A 22,248-nucleotide genomic window follows, 5' to 3' on the forward strand; every position below is an offset into this window, starting at 1 on the left:
GTTTTCCAGCGAAACAAACAGAGCATTACGTAAATTTTATTTCCAAAGTTTTTTAAAAAAAAATTAAAAATGTTACTTCTATTGAAATTTTATCACCTAGGGTTTCTAGAAATTTAAAAGAAGTTTTATATTTTTTAATATTATTTGAATATTTTAACATATATTTTTTTTAATAATAAAATTGGGTTATACACATTGTGCATACACTATTTGACTCAATGTAAGTATTATAATGTTTTTTTAAGAAAGTATTATGAGTTGTAGGATATAATTTTGTCATATGATTTATTATAAATACATTAAAATTATTAATATACTTTACTTAAGTAAACTCTATTACTACAGGCTTAAATAAAATTAAAATAATACTATGATTAAAATTCAATTATAAAAAAAAAATATTCAAAAAACTTAATAGGAGCTTCATTATTATTTAAATTATTTTATAGTTTATATGATATTTGGTTTTTGATTAAAACTTGGTCTTAAATGAAATTCATTTATGATGTAAAGTAATTGTTATTATATATTATTATTATTATTATTATTATGATTATTATTATTATTATTATTATTCAATTTAATTAAATTATTAAAATAATTTTTTATTTATATATTATTCTTGATTCGTGTACCACACAATTATTATACTAGTTTCTTCGTTATATATTATCAAAATACCAAACTACTAATTGAGTTACAAAGCCTTTTATTTAACTAAACTATATATCAAGATAAAATTGTAAATAGATTTATTTTCAATTGCTTTTGTCCAAGTTAAAAATCTTATCATGATTTTTTTTTTTCCTTTTGGTCCAGTTAAAAATTTTGATTGATCGAAAAATTTCAGAGTATCACATAGTATCTTTTATTAATGGCCTAAAAAATCTGCCAGAATAACACTAATATCTTGACAGAAAATCATGTACTACAAATGAGATACTAGTATCCAATATTGACAATATCCATTAATGTCAGCGAATGCTCCAAACTTAAAATATTGGTAAGGTTTTGAATAGTTCAAAAAAAAAAATTTGATTGACGAATAGTTCAAAAATAAGTCAAAGTTTTTATCATTTTTCCTGGGACGTCCAACATTTTTTTTACTCCTCGTTTTTCATTTTTAAATTTAGATCTATATATCTATATATATATATATATATATAAAAACACATTCTCCACAACCAGGACCACAAACTTTGTCCTTTTCATATACATGGGAATATGTGTATAATCCGAACAGATAAAACCATGGAAACTCGTCCCCATATGGGGCAAGTTGTTGATTACTCTATTGGGATTTTGTTGGAGTTGAGGTCATGCTACCATCGAAGCCACATGAAAGGATCACTTACAAATACAATGCCTTCACCGTATGGACTATGGACCCCTCATATATTGATTCTTCAATAAGTTCACGTGGAAGTAGGGTCTTTAATGGATTGGTTATTTGTACACTTTTTCATTATTAAAAAAAATAGAGACCGTAAGTTTAATTATGGCGAAAAACACATTTTGGTCCCTACATTTTTAGCCGATTCCCGTTTTAGTCCCTAAGTTTTTTTTTTACCGCTTTTAGTCCCTCTCCTGAAAAACCGTTCCATTTTGGTCCCTATCGTTACATCATAAACGGATATTGCTGATGTGGCAAACGGCATGCACTGTTGGCCTGACGTGGCCATTAAAATAATAATAAAAAATGCCACGTCAGCATTTAAATTAAAAAAATTAATTTATTAATTTTAACTAAATAAAAAAAATTAAAAACAGAATTAAAAACTAAAAATCATATGAATTGAGATCTAAGTGTGTCTTGAACAAGAACACCAAGAACACAAACCCAAATCCAAAAACACAAACCCAGAAATTTAAAATTAAAAAAAAAAAAAAAATGAAGGCTCACAATTTTTTTTACTCTAACACAGCACCAAAATGTTAAATTTCTAGACCCTCTGCTCGATCCTCCAGCTTATATAACAACAGCAAGTCCTAAACCACACTTAATAAAAACCTTCCAATTTCGCACATATAAGCTGTTTGAAAATCTCCATACCTAAAACAACACATACACCGCAAAATCTCTGTTTATATATTTATATTATTAAATACTGTAACGAAAATTTTTTGACTTTATACAAAATTTTATTAAAAAATGCAAGAGGTGGAAATAATGAAGATTTTTTTACTCGAGGTTTTTCTCGATGAAAGTGATTCCCGGGAATATACAGAGATCGGCCCACTTGAGGAAACCTCGAGTTTTACAAAACCCAGATGGAAACTCCTATTTTTCTTTTGATATCATCAAGAAGAAAGCTAATCATACATGGGATTTTTTTTTTTTTAAAAGCTACGAACTTTATGAAGAAAACTTCACCCAGAAGAAAGTTTTCTCGTTTCAACAAAACCTAGATGGGAAATTGGAAAATATCATTGAAATCGCAGAGAGAATACAAATTTAAAAATAAAAAGATCTTACGAGGTACAGAAAGTTAAAATTTTTGCCAGAAACAAATTAAGGAAATGAGTGACAAAGTTGGACCTTCCTTGACTTCAAGCTGAAGAGCAGAGATTGAAGATATTTCACTGCTTGAAGGCAGAGCTGTTGTTATATAAGCTGGAGGATCGAGCAGAGGGTCTAGAAATTTAACATTTTGGTGCTGTGTTAGAGTAAAAAAAATTGTGAGCCTTCATTTTTTTTTTTTTTTTTTAATTTCTGGGTTTGTGTTCTTGGATTTGAGTTTGTGTTCTTGGTGTTCTTGTTCAAGACACACTTAGATCTCAATTCATATGATTTTTAGTTTTTAATTCTGTTTTTAATTTTTTTTATTTAGTTAAAATTAATAAATTAATTTTTTTAATTTAAATGCTGACGTGGCATTTTTTATTATTATTTTAATGGCCACGTCAGGCCAACAGTGCATGCCGTTTGCCACATCAGCAATATCCGTTTATGATGTAACGATAGGGACCAAAATGGAACGGTTTTTCAGGAGAGGGACTAAAAGCGGTAAAAAAAAAACTTAGGGACTAAAACGGGAATCGGCTGAAAATGTAGGGACCAAAATGTGTTTTTCGCCTTTAATTATATACCAAAAAAAAAAAATTGTGAATTCTAGACTTCTAGTTAATTTAACTGATAAAATTTTTATTATTGAATAAAAGATTTGAAATTCGATCACTACCTACACTTAAAACCAATTGATGTCTTAGTTTGATGATAAAAAGCGTCTAAATATTTAAAACTTAATACATTGTTTGAATCTGAGAATTAAATACCAAATTATGAAGAGTGAGAGAATAAAATGATAGTGACATGAAGAAGAAAAATAAGGCAAATAGTCTAAAAAGAAGTAAGAACACGAGTCTTGAAATCAGCCCTAATCCTCACACCGAGCCAGGGATCTAATGCGAGAACAAAATATTACCTAGGTGAGAGAAACTCACTCAACGTAAGTCAGATCGATTTCTTATTGCTCATTTTTCTTCACTTCTTCTCTCATTTACTATTTATTATTATTTTTTCTCTTGTCCCACCTCTTCTTCTTGTCTTAAGCAAAATATTTTTACCTCTATTTCTAGGCATGGATGTTTAGAGTTATGAATCCACTTGTCAAGGATCTAATGCTCAATGTCATCATTTCCAAAAGACAAATTGTCACATGGCACAAAGATCATCATTTTTTCATTAATCGATTTAGTAACAGGGACCTCCTGTCACAAATTTACAACATGGGTTGCCTCTAGGGTCCATGTCTAGTAAATGCTTCCCCTGTGCACTTATCCTTTATTTCCATGATCCTTTCAAGCTTTCAGTCACTATTGTGATGACATTCTCTTTACAAGACACATCTAACCATGGTTTTAAAAATCAAATTAATTGAATTGGTCGATCTATGGTCCATTTTTAAAACCATGCATCTAATTAACCTATAAAGGAAAGGTGTCTTGATTCTTATCTAGCATTAGGTTAAAATGCCTATCTTTGCTAGGCTCTGATAAATTGGTTATCCTAGATGAACCAAGCTCTGCTTTCCTTATCCCCTTCCTTTCAGTGCCAAAGTAAAGGGATTTTATGATATTTATAAGATTTTTGTAGTGGAATAATGTGTGTTTTTAATGATGTAAGACTCTTCTTATTCGACCTTATGCCACTCAAGGGGGATTTGCCCATGGAAATATATTATTTGTCTATAGGCTCCAGGTGTATTAATGTATTCATGGTGTTGAATTTGAGTATTTACAACGGGTTAACTAAGCCGACGGTCATTTCTTAACCCTAAACAATGTGAATATAAAGGTTCATGTTTAAACAATATTGCTAACCCCATGTCAAGAGAGAGAAGGGGGGGAGGGGGGGGGGGGTAGGGAACATATAAAATGGGGAAAAGTATATCTGTTGGCAATTGCCAATTGGTCTACGCAGGTATACACGTTGGATGTGTAAGTTCCGATTATTGGACCCATATGCAGTCCCTTTGCAATATATTTAATTCCATCTAACAAGGTTGCCCCTTCGGAACAGGAAAGGACCAATTTGTTTTAACTTAACAACGGAAATCTCACCAAGCAATTTGTAAGAGCTAGTAAGAACTAAGAACCCAAATGTGCCAATGGCCACTATGCTTATTCCACTCTTGTGGTTGGTATACGTTGGATGTGGGGAAAAAAATTCTGATCACATAAAATTTTTAACAAGGCTACAAACACAACAAATTACAAAATTTGCTAAGGCAACGTCATTTTGTATTTAGTGTAAAGTTACTTTCACATGAACCATTATTGATATCACTTTTATTTTACACTAATTACAATTACTTAACACCTTACCAATTGTAATAAAATAATAATAATAATAATAAAACCTTATGAAATTTGATGTCAATAGACTTGTTGAAAATTTTTAAAAGCTTTTCCAAAACTGTTGAGATAGTACGTAATAATTGGTATATTTCAAAAAATTTCTAAATGATAGGTTCTTGTAAGAATGAGGATACACTAATCACAATTTGCCAACTCAGTACGTCGTAGATAAAATTATGAAATTTTGTGTGTGACACACGTGCATGGGAAATTTCTCTGTCCTAACATATGTTTTTTGTTTTTTAGAAAATTGAAAGAAAAGTCATTGATCAATAGCAGTATAGCACACCATAATAGTAATATATTGTTGCCTTTATTTCTTTTCAAAAGGGTCAAATGGAACATTATGAACAAGTCCAATATTAAAATAGGAAAACCAGCACCTTCTTTGCTTGTTCTCTAATTCAAAAATCAACATAGAAGATCCGGGAGATTCTTGACGAAATCTGTCGGATCTTGCTTTCCAAACTGTCAGATTTCTTTGAGGATTTCCTTCACTCTGACCCCAACCCCATCCTCCCTCATGGTCATGGGTTCCCATTTAAAAGTCTCACACCCTTTGTTCTTTTCTTCCATCTCATTCTCATTGTGCTTTTCTTCTTCTTCTTATATTTCACCTCCTCCTTGTGTTTCTTCTCATTGGGTTCTTCTTGCTTTTGATATAACTCAAGAAAAACAATCATGGGTATGGCTGCAGAGGCTCAGTACCATGTTCTGGCGGTTGATGATAGCCTTCTTGACAGAAAGTTGATTGAAAGGCTCCTAAAAACCTCTTCTTATCATGGTAATTTCATACTCTTTTTGGTCTTTGAAAACCAAGTTTCTGTTTTGAATTAAGGTTGTGATACAAAATCTAAACTTGGATTTTGATTGTTAATTTAAGTTTTGCTTTCTGGGTATGTTTCATTTATCACAGTTACTGCAGTGGATTCTGGTAGCAAGGCTTTAGAGTTTCTGGGCTTGCTTGAAGATGAACATAATGATGCACTTGCTCCCTCTGTTTCTCTAAATGATCATCACCAGGTACATGCTTATTTTATTTGGACTTGGTATCATATACATTTTTAGATATTGTAATGATTGATATGAACCATGAAATTGATCCAATTTCAATGGTTCTGAATTTTGATGGTTCTTTTAACTTATAATGATTTTCTTTTTCTTTTTTTGCTCATACAGGATGTAGATGTAAATTTGATCATTACAGATTACTGCATGCCGGGAATGACAGGCTATGATCTCCTTAGAAAGATCAAGGTAAGCTTTTTAGCATTTTATTAATTGCTTAATTTTCCCATATAATAATTATATAAAGAGTATGTGTTGCTCATAACTTTTTTTTAATGGAATTTTGAGTTTATGTTACAAGTTCTGGCCGGAAATAGACCAAATTGATTGTCTTAACATATATCTGGATTAAAAAAAAAGAAGGTCTTGTCTTAAAAAAATTTATTTAACTCTTCTCTAGTACTCTCACAATAATAACCTTTTATTGATTAAATTTATAACAAATATAAATGCTTTAAAAAAAATTCAATGTAAAAAGGGCAATTTGCAATTTTGAAATTTTGAAATATTGAGGTGGGAGAGCATTCTTTTTTTTTCTTTTAGGGTAAGGCAATAATTTGGGGAACAGAGGGAATATAATCATGTAAATTAGTTTAAATTTAGATTGACCAACTTTTTTCCCAAAATTGGGCATAAATTAGAGGACATTATGTGTAGTACACACACTTTGGTGTGTTGTATTGGATTTGAGATTCGATTTGAAAATTTCCAAGCCAAATATGCATTCCCCAATGACTTTGCAGACCTCTAATTGAATTTCATATTGTAGCTGTGGGGCTGACTTATTCTCCACCTACAGATATGGAATTTATGGAATTTTATTTTATTTCTTCCTTTTCTGAGAATTTAGTGCATCAAATATGGCCTATATATTATGGTTGATCAATTCAAATTTGATGTCTTAGTCATCACTTTTGGCATAGTTTAAGAAAATTTCTTGGAAGCAAACTAAAATCTTTTTGTGATTTTATTTGATTTGCAGGAATCTAAATCTCTTAAAGATATACCAGTAGTGATCATGTCCTCTGAGAACATCCCATCAAGGATTAACAGGTAAAGGGAATAACATACAGTTTTGTTTTAATTTAGTTACTAAAAAATGCATTTAGTTTTAAATTTTTTTTTTAAATGAGAATTGTTCGATTCAGTTTTTAATCTAACATGGTCTAATTGGTTTGATCAGATGCTTGGAAGAAGGAGCAGAAGAGTTCTTTTTGAAACCAGTTCAATTATCTGATGTGAATAAGCTCAAACCCCATTTGTTGAAGGGAAGAGACAAGGAATCAGAGCCCAGCATCAACAAGAGAAAGGGCATGGAAGAATGCTATTCACATGACAAAACAAGAACAAAATATGATGGCTTGGAAGTGGTCTAAACTCTAACCAGCACTTTGATGATATATGGAGCTTTAGAGAGTAGGAAATTTGTGGGGAAATTCCCCTATCTTTTACTCATTTTCGTAATTAATTTTAAGCTTTTGAAACTCACAGGCTTGATAGAAATATTGATTCATTAGAGAGAAGAAAGACTACATTTTCCATCTTTAGGATCCATCCCCCCATGTTGTGCTTTGGGGTCTATTGTAAATTAACACAAATAGTTCAATTTTGTTGACTGATTTTACAGAATATTAAACCCTTTTCTATATCTTTGATGCATTTTGTTACCAGTCAAATATGTACAAACAGTAAGGATAAGGAAACTCCATCTGGTTAAAAGGCCAGAACTTTAAAAAATGAATTCTGAAAGTTGGTCCAATTTCTTGATCAGGAAAGTATGTGTTCAAATCAAGAGAGAATGAAAGAAGAAATGACAGGGATGGATATAAAGTTATGATTTATGAACTTGTTGCAGTTTAATTGTATTAAGAAATCTATATATTAAATGTATCTGGCAATTATGTAGTTTTGGTCAATCCTCCCACATGTAAGAATTTGGTTCAAATCTTCCCCCCCAACTTGCTAAAAAAAATGGTAATAAAATTTCCAAGAAGCAATATCTGGTAAAGGTCAATCCTGGTTTGTGGAATATTTTGCCAACAAAAAAAAATGATAGAGTAAGTACGAGATACTATCGCGCACCCTTAGTGCGGTGGTCACTCTACAAGAATAAGTGTTTGTGGGGTGTGAAGGGTAAGGGTCGGGGTTCAAGTCTCTAGGAGGAAGCTTCACACAAATATATACTTAGATTAGGATAGAGTAGAGTTTTTATCTTGTATAAAAAAATAAAATAAAATAAAAGTATGAGATATTTGGCACATGGACATGAAGTAATAGTAAAGTCTTTGTTTGTGGAATTTTTGCTAACAATAAGATAAGTATAAGATATTTGGCACATGAACATGAAGTAATGGTAAGTCTTCGTTTGTGGAATTTTTGGCATGAGGCAACAAGTGGTGGTGACTTGGGAGGCAAAACTCGAGATTGTCGATGGTGATGAGCTATGCCGATGCTTGTTAGAAATTGACATGGTGGGGTTGTGAGGTTCACAATTGGCGCAAATTGGGGACAATATGGTGGTTTTGGGTGGATCCAATCAAGTTTATGCTAATCAAATTGTGTTTGTGGGTGGATTTGGTTAGGTTTGCCTAAATTAGGTTGTTTTGTGTGTGGATTTAATTATGTTTGCACCGATCTCATGGGATGTGAGACTTGGTGGATCGGATTGTGAGATATAAATTACTTATTTATTTATTTTATGTCGCACCAAACACGTAAAATTGTTTTTGGAGCATTTTCAATAATGTAACTTAATAACGAAAAAAAAAAAAAAAAGCATTTGTGATGTAAGACTTGGTTTCAAACTTAGTTTCAAACTTCTATTTTCTTTATGCATGTAAGACTTGGATAAAAAGAGAGAGAGAGAGAGAGAGAAAATCTTAATGGCAGAGTGGAGCTTCTCATGATGAACCATAAAAAAAATTTTAAAAAATAAAAAAAAATAAAAAAATAAAAAAAAAACGTAATTGCTTCTTAAAGCACATGATCAAAATGGAGGAAAAAAGGACAATTGAAGGAGAAAAACATTGGCATGTGGATTAAGTTGGGGTCTTTTATCCAAAGAAGACGGCAGGCCGTGACCAAATGCCTATTGACTTTTTTTTTTTTTTGGAGAATCAAATGCCTATTGACTTGGAAACAATATGTTAATAATTATGTGGAACACGGTGGAGAACCAACACATCCCAAACCCATATTCTATTCTTGTATTATTAAGCCTCTATTTTTTTTTTTTTTTTTAATGTATGGAGAATTTGATTCAGTTCACTGTATAAATCAAGCTGGCCAATACTCACCTAACTAAAATATAATTTTTAAGAAAAGAAAACCTTAATGGCAATGGCTGAAATAATTCGGAAGCCCCATAACGGTGGAGAACTTGGAGATATTAGCCGCGAGGCGTGCTGTGATATTTGCTTCGGAAATTGGTCTTCAACAGTCACACTTTGAAGGTGATTCAGAGAATGAGATCAAGGCTTTACCGATGGGTGATATGTTTTCTTCATCTTTTGGTTATTTAGTTAGAGATACTTTAATTCATATTAGCTCCCTAAGGAATTTCTCTTTCTCTCATACTATTAGGCAATGAAATGTTGTAACACATGTCTTAGCCCAGAGAGCAAGACTTTCTTTTTCTTTATTAGTTTGAATGGAGTCTGTTCCACCAAATGTGAATACTTTTGTTTTTGCTGATTTTCTTGCTTCTTAAATAAAATACAGGCATGGTATTCTTACTCCAAAAAAAAAAAGTGCTAATTAATGCATATCATTGCAATGGAAAAAGGATTAAGAAATGACATTTAGAAGAATTAAACATTGCCCCCATGTGGATTAATTTGACATTTTACAGAATACCCACCAAACGACGGCAATTCTTGTTAACAATGATCCTAAGAATATGGGTTAAAGATTATAAATATTCAATTATAAGTTGTGTTACATACTTTTTAAAAATTAAAATATACATTTTAATGATTCATTGGTTTACACATACAAATTCATTGTCTTTTTAGATATATTTTGCACAATTTGACTTTTGAGAGTATTCCTTAATAAAATCTATTAGTATTAATAATAAGTAATGAAGTTAGTTTGATACCTATTGACTTCAAACCATGTGTAATGGGGAACATGGTTTGGAGAACCAACACAACCCCACGTCCTCATCCATAGAATCAAATTTCATCATAACTTTCATGTAAACCATATCAAATGAGTGAAAGACCTACCATATTATTGACAAAACAACTACTACTAATAAAAGAAATACCTACCAAATAAAGGGCAATTATTTCCCTGCTAGCAAGATGGCAGATTACCTACGTGTAATGCTCTCATTGGATTATAATTATATCAAAATATATTGGATTGAAATTGAATGTAGGGTGTCTTTCGGGGGGAAAAATTAGGTGACTTCTCTTGGTGGCTTTGCCTATAAAGAAGGGAAGGTGACTTCACTTATTCATGGTTTGAAAATCTTGACAAAATTTTGTGAAAATTTTATTAAATTCCTGTTAAGGATTGCTTGAAAGCTACGATGTATTAATTTTATTTTTCCTTACTTTTATAGAAAACAATTCAAATAAGGTATAGTCAGTCAACTAGTGAACCATTGATAAATATTTTTTTTTTTTCCTTGGAAAAAATGTGTATTGTATTTTTTTTTTTTTGGAGGTTGGGGGGTGTTTATGTGTGTGGTCACATGTTTGTTGGAGGGCTGACCTTGTTAAACCTTTAAAAAAAATTAAAAAAGAAAAAGAAGAAGAAGAAGAAGCAAACTTGAAGTTAAATATTGGACCAAAAGAAGATTGATGGCTACTGGTGCACTTGTATTCTTAAAAAACAAAGACAAAACCCAATATCCAAAGGGGAGAAAATGAACACTAAAGGAAGTTTAATAGTTTAATTTCTATCTAACAATAAAATAATTAGTAAAATAATATAGATAACTAGGTAAGTATGCAGCAAAACCTTTCCCATATTAAAATGAAAGTAGAACAATAAGTGTCTGACAATAAATTAGATTGAACAATGGACATTTAACAGTGAGATAAAAGTGAAATAAAACAGTTCCAATATTTAGTACAGTTGTGAGTCCAATATTAAAATATCAGTTGGACAGTAATCATCATCTACTTTCCCATAGGGTAAAAGCTATGTTGATTCATCATTGTTGGGTTGGTATGTAAAGTCTCAAATGATTTTTATGAGTTGGGTTGCTTTTAGCCCAAATGCTATGCTTTGCCCCATTAAAACTTGGACTTTCAAGAAATATAGATAGATTTTATGCCTTTGTTGTACTAGCTTTTAAACACATTATTTTACCCATTTGAGACTTGGGCCTTCAAGAAATATAGGTGGGCCGCATATTTTTTTTAGTCAAAAGAATTTGACTAGTTTGTAATTGGGCATTTTTTTTTTCCCTCAAAACCCCATTTTTTACCGATAAGAAAATTTATTGGGAAAGCCCATTTTGTGTTAGATGAAACATGAGAGAAATGATGAGGGCCATGAACCATAGTCTATTGAGGAGAAATATGGGCCTTGAACCCAATTCATGATGGAAGAGAAATGAGCCCATTTTTAATGTACAAAAAATATGAACCATGAGCATAATTCATGGATATATATATATATATATATATATATAAATATATATAAATATATATAGATTTTTTTTTTTTTTTTCAAAGTGTGGTTGGATGAGATTTGGACCTTTTAGACTTTAAATGAACAAAACCTTTTTCTTTTTTTAATACATATATGATATGTTAGGTTGGCACGAATTGTCCAATAATATAGTTCAAAGACATCTTAAATATTAATATTAATATTTATTAGCTTGTGAATTTAGGACACTCACTAACAATGCCCAATTAAATTAATCAATCATTTTCACATCTTAAAAAGTGGTATGGAAGCAAATAATACAGTTATAGAGAAATCGCAACATAAGTCATTAATTAATCTTGAACCAGACCGAGAAGAAAGCTTTTGTTTTTCTCAATCTAATCGAATTTTATTCAATGATAAGGCATAAATTCTAGTATGTAAACTAAGAAAGAATACACTATGAAAACTTGAAGTAAAGAAATGAAAATTTTCTAAATGAGGGAATTCATTATAATGAACACATGAATATATGCATGATATACGATACAATGAATCTAAAGAAATCCTACCTAACCTAATCGCCAATCCAATCTCAAGTGATTAAGATATGATTTATTATAAATTTAGTAATGATCTATTACAATTATATCTCACACTACGTAATGTATTTTACTCTTTTAATCATATGATTACAAAAGAAAAATTACACTAAACTTACTTAAGATATTTAAGGAAATATAAATGACTCAAAGGTTAGTTTTAGGATAATCGTAAGAGATAGGATAAAATGACTCTTTTAATTCATCCAAAAAGAAAAAAGGTGACTCTTTTAGTACTGGAATTTATATATATAAGGAAGATGATAAATAATCAATAGCTTGGATTAAGTTGTTGCATTTAGAATACAAATCATAGTGTAAAACATTGCCCCACGTTGGTTAATTACTTAACTTGGGTGTTTTTAACTCTTTATCTAATGAGGACGGCTGTTTGTAACCATATATTAATAATTAGTATTGTTAAATGTTAACAAGTGTCCTAAAAGTATGGTTAAAGATTATAAATGCTTAATTATGAGTTGTAGTGCATATTTTTCAAAAATTAAATAATATTATACATGTTAATGATTCATTGGTTTACACGCACAAATTTGTTGTGAACACGTATGTTTTTAAAAATATATATATAATTTGACTTCTTAGAATATTCCTTAACAAAAATCAATTAATAATAAGTAATTACAGGACGTTAGTTTGCTACCTATTGACTTCAAACCATGTGTAATGGGGAACAAAGTTTGGAGAACCAACCCATCCCCACCTCCCCATCCATAGTATCAGATTTCATCATAACTTTCATGTAAACCATATCAAATGAGTGAAAGACCTCCCATATTATATTATTAACAAACAAAACTACTATTTCTAATAATAATAGTAATACCTACCAAATAAAGGGCAATTATTTTCCTGCTAGCAAAATGGCAGATTACCTACGTGTAATGCTGTCATTGGATTGAAATTATGTCACAAAATATTGGATTGAATGTAGGGTATCTTTCAGAGGGGAAAAAAAAATTTAGGTGACTTCTCTTGGTGGCTTTGCCTATAAAGAATGGTAGGTGGCTTCACTTATTCATGGTTTGAAAATCTTGACAAAATTTTGTGAAAATCTTACCAAATTCTTGTTAAGGATTGCCTAAAAGCTAAGATGTATTAATGTTTATTTATCCTTTTTTTTTAGAAGATAATTCAAATAAGGTAGAGCCAATTAGTGAGCCATTGATAGATATTTTTTTTTTCTTGGAAAAAATGTATGTTGCAACATTTTTTCTTTTTTGGGAGGTGGAGGGGGGGTGTTTCTGTGTGTGGTCACATGTTTGTTGGAGGGCTGACCTTGTTAAACATTTTAAAAAAAATTAAATAAAAAAGAAAAAGAAGAAGAAGAAGAAGCAAACTTGAAGTTAAATATTGGACCAAAAGAAGATTGATGGCTGCTGGTGCACTTGTAATCTTACCCCAAAAAAAAAAAAAAAAGACAGAACCCAATATCCAAAGGGGAGAAAATGAACACTAAAGGAAGTTTAATAGTTTAATTTCTATCTAGCAATAAATTAATTAGTAAAATAATATAGGTAAGTATGCTGCAAAATCTTTCTCATATTAAAATGAAAGCAGAACGATAAGTGTTTGATAATAAGTTAAATTGAACGATGGACATTTAACATTGAGATAAAAGTGAAATAAAACAGTACTGTATAGTTGTGAGTCCAATGTAAAAATATCAGTAAAACATTTAACCATAGAGAATTAGTAAAGGAATTAGTTGGACATTTTATCATCATTTAACGATCTACTTTCCCATAGGGTAAAAGTTGGGTTGATTCATGATTGTTGGGTAGGTATGTAAAGTCTCAAATGATTTTCTTGAGTTGGGTTGCTTTTAGCCCAAATGCTATACATTGCCCCATTAAAATTTGGACTTTCAAGAAATATAGATAGATTTTATGCCTTTGTAGTATTAGCTTTTAAAGACATTATTTTATCCATTTGAGACTTGGGCCTTCAAGAAATATGGGTGGGCTGCATATTTTTTTTAGTCAAAAGAATTTGACTAGTTTGTAATTGGGCATATTTTTTTCCTCAAAACCCCATTTTTTACCGATAAGAAAATTTATTGGGGAAGCCCATTTTGTGTTAGATGAAACATGAGAGAAATGATGAGGGCCATGAACCATAGTCTATTGAGGAGAAATATGGGCCTTGAACCCAATTCATGATGGAAGAGAAATGAGCCCATTTTTTAATGTACAAAAAATATGAACCATGAGCATAATTCATGGATATATATATATATATATAAAGTGTGGTTGGATGAGAAGGGTAGCTGACTTCTCTTGGTGGCTTTGCCTATAAAGAAGGGTAGATGACCTCACTTATTCGTGGTTTGAAAATCTTGACAAAAATTTGTGAAAATTTTATTAAATTCCTTTTAAGGATTGACTGAAAGTTAAGATGTATTATTGTTTATTTAGGGCCTAATTGGTAGGAGAATTTTTGTTTTTGTTTTCAAAACAGTATAAAAACAATTTTCAAAAATTTAAACTTGAAACTAGTTTTCAGATAATAATTTTTATACTTTATGTGCTTGGCACCAACTTTTAAGAACAATTTTCAAAATACTAAAAACAAAAATAATTGTTTGGGAGACCATTTCTATTTTTGAGATTTAAAAAAAAATATATATATATATATATATATATTTATATAACTACAAAAAGTAACGTATAGAATCTATAGATTACATTTTTTTTTTTTTTGTGTGGATATTGTTAAGGGAATAGAACTCATCATATTGTTTTTTAAATGATAAGTTTCAATTTTGAAGTGTAAAAATTCTTTTTGTGATAAAAATAAACTCCTAAATTTAATAGATAAAAAAGTTTGGACAAATATGTGGGGTCTATTATTTTCAATTTATTTACAACTATGATATTAAAAACATTGTTTCTATTCTGAAAATACTCCCTAAGTCATTTTCAAAATCCTGTTTTAAATTAAGAAAATAGGATACAGTTTTTTGAAAACTGTATTTAGAAACTATTAGCCAAACAATAAATTCAAATGTGGGACACACTATTTTATGGATTGCAAAACAAAAAACTATATTTAAATATTCTTACCAAACAACCCCTTATCTTTTCAATTTTAGAAGATAATTCAAATAAGGTAAAGTCAACTAGTGAACCATTGATAGATATATATTTTTTGAGAAATGATATATCCATAACATTTTTACAACAAATCATAAGTGACATGTTGTTACTAGTTGTTATTGTTGGAGCAAAAAAGTAATCTTAGTGGTAGATTCAAATTTGAACCAATAACAACTAACCATCTATGATTTGTTGTAAAAATGTTATGAACATAGAACATTTTCATATTTTTTTTCCTTGAAAAAAATGTGCATTGTAGCTTTTTTTGGGGGGGGGGGGGGGGGGGGGGGGGGTTGTTGGAAGGCAAACCTTGTTAAACCATGAAATAAATAAATAAGAAGAAGAAGCAAACTTGAAGTTAAATGTTGGGCCAAAGACAAAACTCAATAGTTTAATTTCTATCCAGTAATAAATTAATTAGTAAAATAACATGGGTGTAATATTAAAATGAAAGCAGAATAATGTGTGTTCAACAATAAGTTGAAATTGAACAATGGACATTTAACGATTAGATAAAAGTGAAATAAAACAGTTACAATATTTAGTTTAGTTGCGAGTCCAATGTTAAAATATTAATAAAACAATACAAGTTTAGCAGTAACAAAAATGTGGATTCAACAATAGAGAATTGGTAAACTAGAATAAATTATCATGATAATTTAATATTAAAGAGGCAAACTTGAGAGAGAGAGAGAGAGAGCAACCAACTACACACAAGGGTGAGTTGGCCAAATCTTCTTGCTGAATCAGTTGTTTAGAAGAAAATGCGTAAGGGCTTTAAGTGAAATGAAGGGAGGAAATAATTTTCTGTGATGTGTTTGGCTATTGAAGCATGATGGCATGGGTTTTCTGAGTGAGGAAGATTAGTGTGTGTCTGGGATGGTTGATCTAATAGAGGTTACAAGGCCAAGTGTGAAATCAAAGGGCAAGTAGAAAATTGAAGAGAGGGAAAATCCAATGTGTGGTAATGGTTTTCTTATCTTTGAGCAATGCATGTTGGAAAAGTTAAATCATTTGATCTAATGGTGTAGAAGTTGTGTTGTTGATTCATGATTGTTGGGTTGGTATGTAATGTCTCAAATGATTTTCATAACTTTGGTTGCTTTTAGCCCAAATGCTATGATTTTCCCCATTAAAACTGAAATATAGATAGATTTTTTATGACTTTGTAGTTTAGCTTAAACACATTGTTTTACCCGTTTGAGATTTCGGCCTTCAAGAAATATGGGTGGGCCGTATATTTTTAATGCTTAAAAGAATCTAACTAGTTTGTAATTGGGCATTTTCCCTCAAAAATCCATTTTGTACAAATGTGGAATTTTATTGGGGAAACCCATTTTGTGGTACACGAAACATGAGAGAAATGATGAGGACCATGGACCTTAATCTATTGAGGAGAAAATATAGGCCTTGAGCTCAGTCCATGATGGAGGAGAAAAATGGGTTGTGAGCCCAATTTGTAATGTAGAAAAAATATGAACCATGAGCCTAATTCATATATATATATATATATATATATATATATATGTGTATATAATTTTTTTTTTTTTAAAAGTGGGTTGTGAGCCTGTGAGGAAATTCTGTATGGTTGGATGAGATTCGGACCTTTTAAACTTTAGATGCCCTTAACCCAAAACTCTTTTTCTTTTTCTTTTTTTCTTTTTTTTGATGCATATTGTAAGGACACGAAAATTGGATAGTGAAGCCCAAACCCACTTAAAATAGTGAAGTCTGTACCACCCAACTAGGCCCAAACAAATAGACATTTGTTAAGAGAGTGGATAAAACAATTCGGGCTTAAGTCCGAAGATTCAAATAGGTAGGGAATGCACGGAAGTTAAGAACAAATAGTATTAATGGCTCTTTCCAATCCCACCCGAGGACGATGTTCTTATACAAGGATACACACTGTTCTTTCTCTCTTTCTTCCTACTGTTCTTGTTCTAATCTCTTTTTCTTGAATTTTTCCAGATCCCTTCATTTGGAAGTTCCCTTCCTTTATATACTCCTATGCTCATCTTAGCCCTCCATTTGCCAGCCTTTAAGTCCTTCTTAGGACACCTGTCCCATTAGACTTATGTTGAAGGTGGTAGAAGGGGTTGCTTAGCTGTGAATCTATTGTTCAAGGGCCATTTCCTCATCAATGCAGTTGATAAAGTTGTTGCCAGTCATTTAATGAGGTGGTAGTAGGAGAGCTGTCATAGGAAACTTCTTTCAGCTACCTTGACTCTCTCTTTGAACACCATTCTTTCTACTCAGGTTTCCAAGAGACATTTTGTCTCTTCCCTTCCTCTCCACGGGCAAACCTGTTCCTCGGGTTTAAAGTGCTTCCACTTAAGAAACGGATGATAGTCATAAAAGTCTTAGTCTTTCTCGATCCTTAGGTCCCACATTAGCCCCTTAAAACCTTGCTATTAGCTTTGAGGTAAAATGTAAGGTTTTAGTAGTACCACCCCAGTTGATACGTGCTAAACGAGTTCCCACGTGATAATGACTCTTCACCTGTCTTTAGCACATCCCTGACACTTCAATATCCACGATTTCCCATTTATTTTGTCAGGCGGCTAATTGTCCCCCCACATTCTATGGTGCGATGGTGATCTTACAGTCCTCATTTACCCTGATTTATGAGCAGGAAATTTACCACTCATTTGTTACCTTTATATATAAGGAGATGCTGGTGCTGATTTTGCTCCATTTACTCATCTTGCAATTTTTGTTGAAGCAGTAGTCCAAGGAAAGGTTCTTCTATTGCTTGTAGGTGCGTTTGGATTTATTTATTGTTATACATAGATTCTTTATTACTTAGATCATAAATTTCCATGGGTAGATTTGCTAGGCTAGTGGACACCCCCGAAGGCATGGTCGCCTTTAAGGCTAAATATAGGATCCCTAATGGTGTTGAACTCTAACACTATGAGTTAGGTGAATGGCTAGTCATAAACAAACCTCCTGGTTCAGTAGTGATTCCGATAATCACCTGCATAAAAGGCAGGATAGAAATTCCCATGGGTAGGGTTACTAGAGACTTCCTTATCAACTATAGGTTGTCCCCTTTCAATGTTCCCCTAACCTCTTTAGGGTCCTCGGTAGTATAGACATGATAAACCGAAAGATTGCGACCAACCTCACTTGGTATGATGTGAATTGGGTGTACAACTGTCAGAAGGGGAAGGATACCAATTACTACATCAAATGTAAGGTCCCAGCTGTTAGGTTAATTTCTTGTATGCCTGAGTTAAATGAGGGCATGGACGAGGACTTCCTCATCGTCTTGGGAAACTAGCATGATGGATTATACTGTCTCACACAAGATTGGGAACTATGTAAGGTTCCCATAGACCGTAGAAGAGCTTAGGGCTTTTATACTTACTAAAAAACTTTTATAAGGAATTTTACTAACCTATGATTTGTGCTATATGTTCATTGGTAGACGAATTTCACACCGCCTCGGTTAAGAGTTTAGTGAACTTTCTCGAGCTAAACCAAATCCTCAAGTCAGAGATTTTCCTTCACAAAGACGGCCAACTTCAGGCAATGCACGTAATCCTCGGGTTTAAACCCATTTCCAACCATTTTCAAAGCCCCACGCACGTAATCAAAGCTAAGGATCTGAGGCTAGCGTTAATTGATGTAATGGTCCCTGGTTTTTTAACAACTCCTCCTCCATCCAGAACTCAAGATGCACAACTTCTAACCCCGCTCATAACTAAGTTACTCCACTCTTAGGAGCAACCTATACCTTCTGATGACGAGGTCGAGGAGCATGCACCCGAACCCACTCAAAAGGTTTCAGATAAAGATTTTGAAGTCTTTTATCAGTAAGAGGATCTCGAAGACCTCCTAAGCCCCTCTCACCGTCGTTTACCACCTGCCCAAGTTAGCACCAACCAGGAGGCAACTAACATTCTTGAAGGCATGGTGTTGGAGGAGAAAACCTCGGACTTACTTGCCTTGCTCACCACCCATGCTGGGGGTGCTTCTCCCGCAGCCCCTGTGGTGCCCTAACCACTAACTCTTGCCCCTGCACGTACGTCCTCTGGTGATGCTGCTGAAAAGAAGAGAAAAAGGGGCAAGGGGTCTGAAGATGCTGAAAAGGGAGAAATCATCCTTTCGATGCAGCAACCACATGCTAAGGAGTCCCGAATAACAAGGGCTTAACAGAAAAAAGAGTGCCCCATCTAAGTCCTCAAAAGGTTTCGAGGGAGTACAATGTCCAAAGGCCTCCATATGGAACCCCTCATTCGTGCTGAGCTCAGGGGACTCAATCATGGACGACGCCACCCTTAGGGATCCTCAGAAGGGTAGATTAGGTATTTTATCTGAATGCATAGAAAAGGCCCTTCTCCTTCCCAAAGGCATGCACGAGCTCCAGTCTTTGTGAAAGCATGAGGTTTTTCTATCACTTAAGAGAGACCTCGCCAAGGTATACACTTAACATCCTACCTTTATAAATTCAGTTAAAACTTTCATAAGTACTTACACTTAATAATCTTACAGCCTGTGCAAGCAGTCTTTGTTGTCGAGGAGTAGGTGGACCATACCTTGGGCCAGGCTCGTGAGGCTGAGGGCAAGCTAGAGTTAGCCGTGAAGGCCCATGCTTACTCCAAGAAAAGGCTCAAGGAAACATTATTCCACTTGACCGAGGTGGAAAAATCACGGAAAAATGCTAAGTCAGCCTTGGCGAAACAAGCTAAAGAGACAAGGGCTTCTCTGAAGAAAGCCAAAACTCAATTGGCATTGGCCATAGAAAAGACTAAGCAACAACAGAAATAGCTGGAGGCCAAAGACGCTGAAAAAGCTATGGCAGAGCAGGCTACTTATGATGCGGGTATGACTAAAACTGCCCAAAGTCTGATAGCCCAACTTACGGATGTTGCTCAGGCTTTCTACCTTGAGGCTTGGAATGAAGCCCTCAATGCTGCTAGAGTCAATGCTAAATCAGAGCTTTAGGCTGCTGACAAGGTGTACTATCCTCCAGCTCTACGCATTGCTTCCAGACTTACTCAACCCCAAGCTGACCCAAGCTCGGCATCCATCTCAGCCAAACCTACAACCACTTCAGCTGTTACGCCCGTTGCCGAAAAAGAAGAAGACCAACCAACTCTTGTTGTCGTGGTGGACATGGAATCAGAGGAGGTTGCTGAAGTCGAGAAGCTGAAGAGGAAGAAGAAAGAAAAAGAGAAAGAGGTCTCGACGTAACTTAGCCATAGAATATAGGTAAAAAAATATAAGTCAATTTTGTACTTAGGCCAGATTTAGCTGATGCCCTTATCTTTCTCTAAATGTAATCAAACTTCTGATTTGAATGAATATAGTCAATTTCCTTTTTTGTCTCCATTCACTTGTCTAAGCATAACTTGTCTTCTTTTTTTTTTTTTTAAGTACTAACTGAAGTTTACCAAATTGTCCTTAACTTAATATTGGAAATATTGCATTTTCCAAACTTGAATGAATCTTGAGGCAGTTATTGAATTGACACCTAACATAGACCATAATAGTATTTTAACACTTAATCAAAATTTCAAACAAAACTTAACTTATCAGGGACTTATGTTGTTCAAACGCTAATTTGCCTAAGGCTTGCGACCCGAAGAGTCAGACAAGACTATGATTCTGTTCAACACTTAGAGAATTTTACATAAAGTTTAATTTACCCAAGGTTTGTGACTCGAGTAGTTGAACAAGACCAAGGTTCTGTTCAACATTTAGAAACTTTTGCATAAAGGTTAATTTACTCAAGGCTTGTGACCCGAGGAGTCGAACAAGACCGATATTCTGTTTAACACTTAGAAACTTTTGCATAAAGGTTAATTTACCCAAGGTTTGTGACCTGAAGAGTAGAACAAGACCGAGGTTCTGTTTAACATTTAGAAACTTTTGCATAAATATTAATTTACCCAAGGTTTGTGACCTGAGGAGTCGGACAAGACCACGGTTCTGTTTAACACTAAGAAACCTTTGCACCGAGTGATTATGATTTTACCCCCAGCTACAACAATACATAAATGAACCAAAAATGAACAAAAAGGACTTCATATTATTCATAATAATAACGTCACAGATTATTTACATTCCAAAGACGCGGAATCACATTCTTGTCTAAGTCTTCCAAGTAATAAGCCCCGACACCAGCCATTGATGTTATTCGGTATGGGCCTTTTCCAATTAGGGCCCAGCTTCCCCCAGGCTGGGTTCCTTGCCGTTCCCACTACCTTTCTCAGAACTAAGTCTTCCGAGGCTAGTGGCCTCAGCTTTACTCTCTTATCATACCTTTGCTTAAGCCTTTGTTGGTAATGCGTCATTTCCATTTTCACCACGGCCACCTCTCTTCTTTCCTCAACTAGCTCTAAGCTGGTTAAAAGCAAGCGGTTATTCTCCTCAACACTGAATTGATCAGTTTTTAAGTTTGGGAACCCTGATTCAATAGGGATTACTAGTTCAGCTGCATAAGTCATTGAGAAAAGAGTTTCTTCGGTTGATCTTCGAGGTGTAATGCGATAAGTCCAGAATACGTGGGGCAATTCATCTACCCACCTTCCTTTTGCATCATCTAATCTTTTCTTTAGTCCAGACATTATGACCTTATTTGTAGCCTCGGCTTACCCATTTCCGTAAGCATGAGTAGAATATCTATTCCTGATTCCAAACTTTCTGCAGTATATTCGAAAGGCCTTACTATCAAATTGAAGCCCATTGTCTGAGATTAGTGTGTGTGGGACCCCAAAATTGGTAATGATGTTTCTCTAGATAAACCTCTTGGCATTCACATTCTTGATATTGGAAAGAGGTTAGCCTCCACCCATTTAGTAAAGTAGTCTGTCCTGACGAGGAGCCATCTTCAGTTTCCTGTGACTCATGGAAATGGCCCCACTATGTCCAAGCCCTATTGAGCAAACAGCCAAGGACTGGAAAGTGGGTTCAAGACCCCTCCTGATTGATGAATATTTGGGGCATACCTCTAGCATTGGTCGCATTTTTAACATAATCTT

The 22,248-nt window shown here is 33.3% G+C and overlaps 1 protein-coding gene across 1 annotated transcript; it reads left to right on the forward strand.

Moving 5' to 3' along the window:
- Positions 1–5,194: 5,194 nt before the first annotated feature.
- Positions 5,195–7,576, forward strand: LOC126723623 (two-component response regulator ORR10-like). Its single transcript, XM_050427213.1, has 5 exons — positions 5,195–5,644; positions 5,777–5,883; positions 6,040–6,117; positions 6,911–6,981; positions 7,112–7,576. Exons 1-5 carry the CDS (start codon positions 5,542–5,544, stop codon positions 7,302–7,304), a joined length of 552 nt encoding a protein of 183 aa, XP_050283170.1. The 5' UTR covers positions 5,195–5,541; the 3' UTR covers positions 7,305–7,576.
- The last annotated feature ends 14,672 nt before the right edge of the window (positions 7,577–22,248 follow it).

Source organism: Quercus robur, chromosome 4 (assembly GCF_932294415.1).
Source record: "Quercus robur chromosome 4, dhQueRobu3.1, whole genome shotgun sequence".
Classification (NCBI taxonomy): Eukaryota; Viridiplantae; Streptophyta; class Magnoliopsida; order Fagales; family Fagaceae; genus Quercus; species Quercus robur.

Coding starts and splice junctions, on each gene's coding strand:
- LOC126723623 (XM_050427213.1), top strand. CDS start 5,542: ATGGGTATGGCTGCAGAGGCTCAGTACCATGTTCTGGCGGTTGATGAT. Junction 5,884..6,039: donor CTCTAAATGATCATCACCAG/GTACATGCTTAT, acceptor TTGCTCATACAG/GATGTAGATGTAAATTTGAT. Junction 6,982..7,111: donor ATCCCATCAAGGATTAACAG/GTAAAGGGAATA, acceptor TGGTTTGATCAG/ATGCTTGGAAGAAGGAGCAG.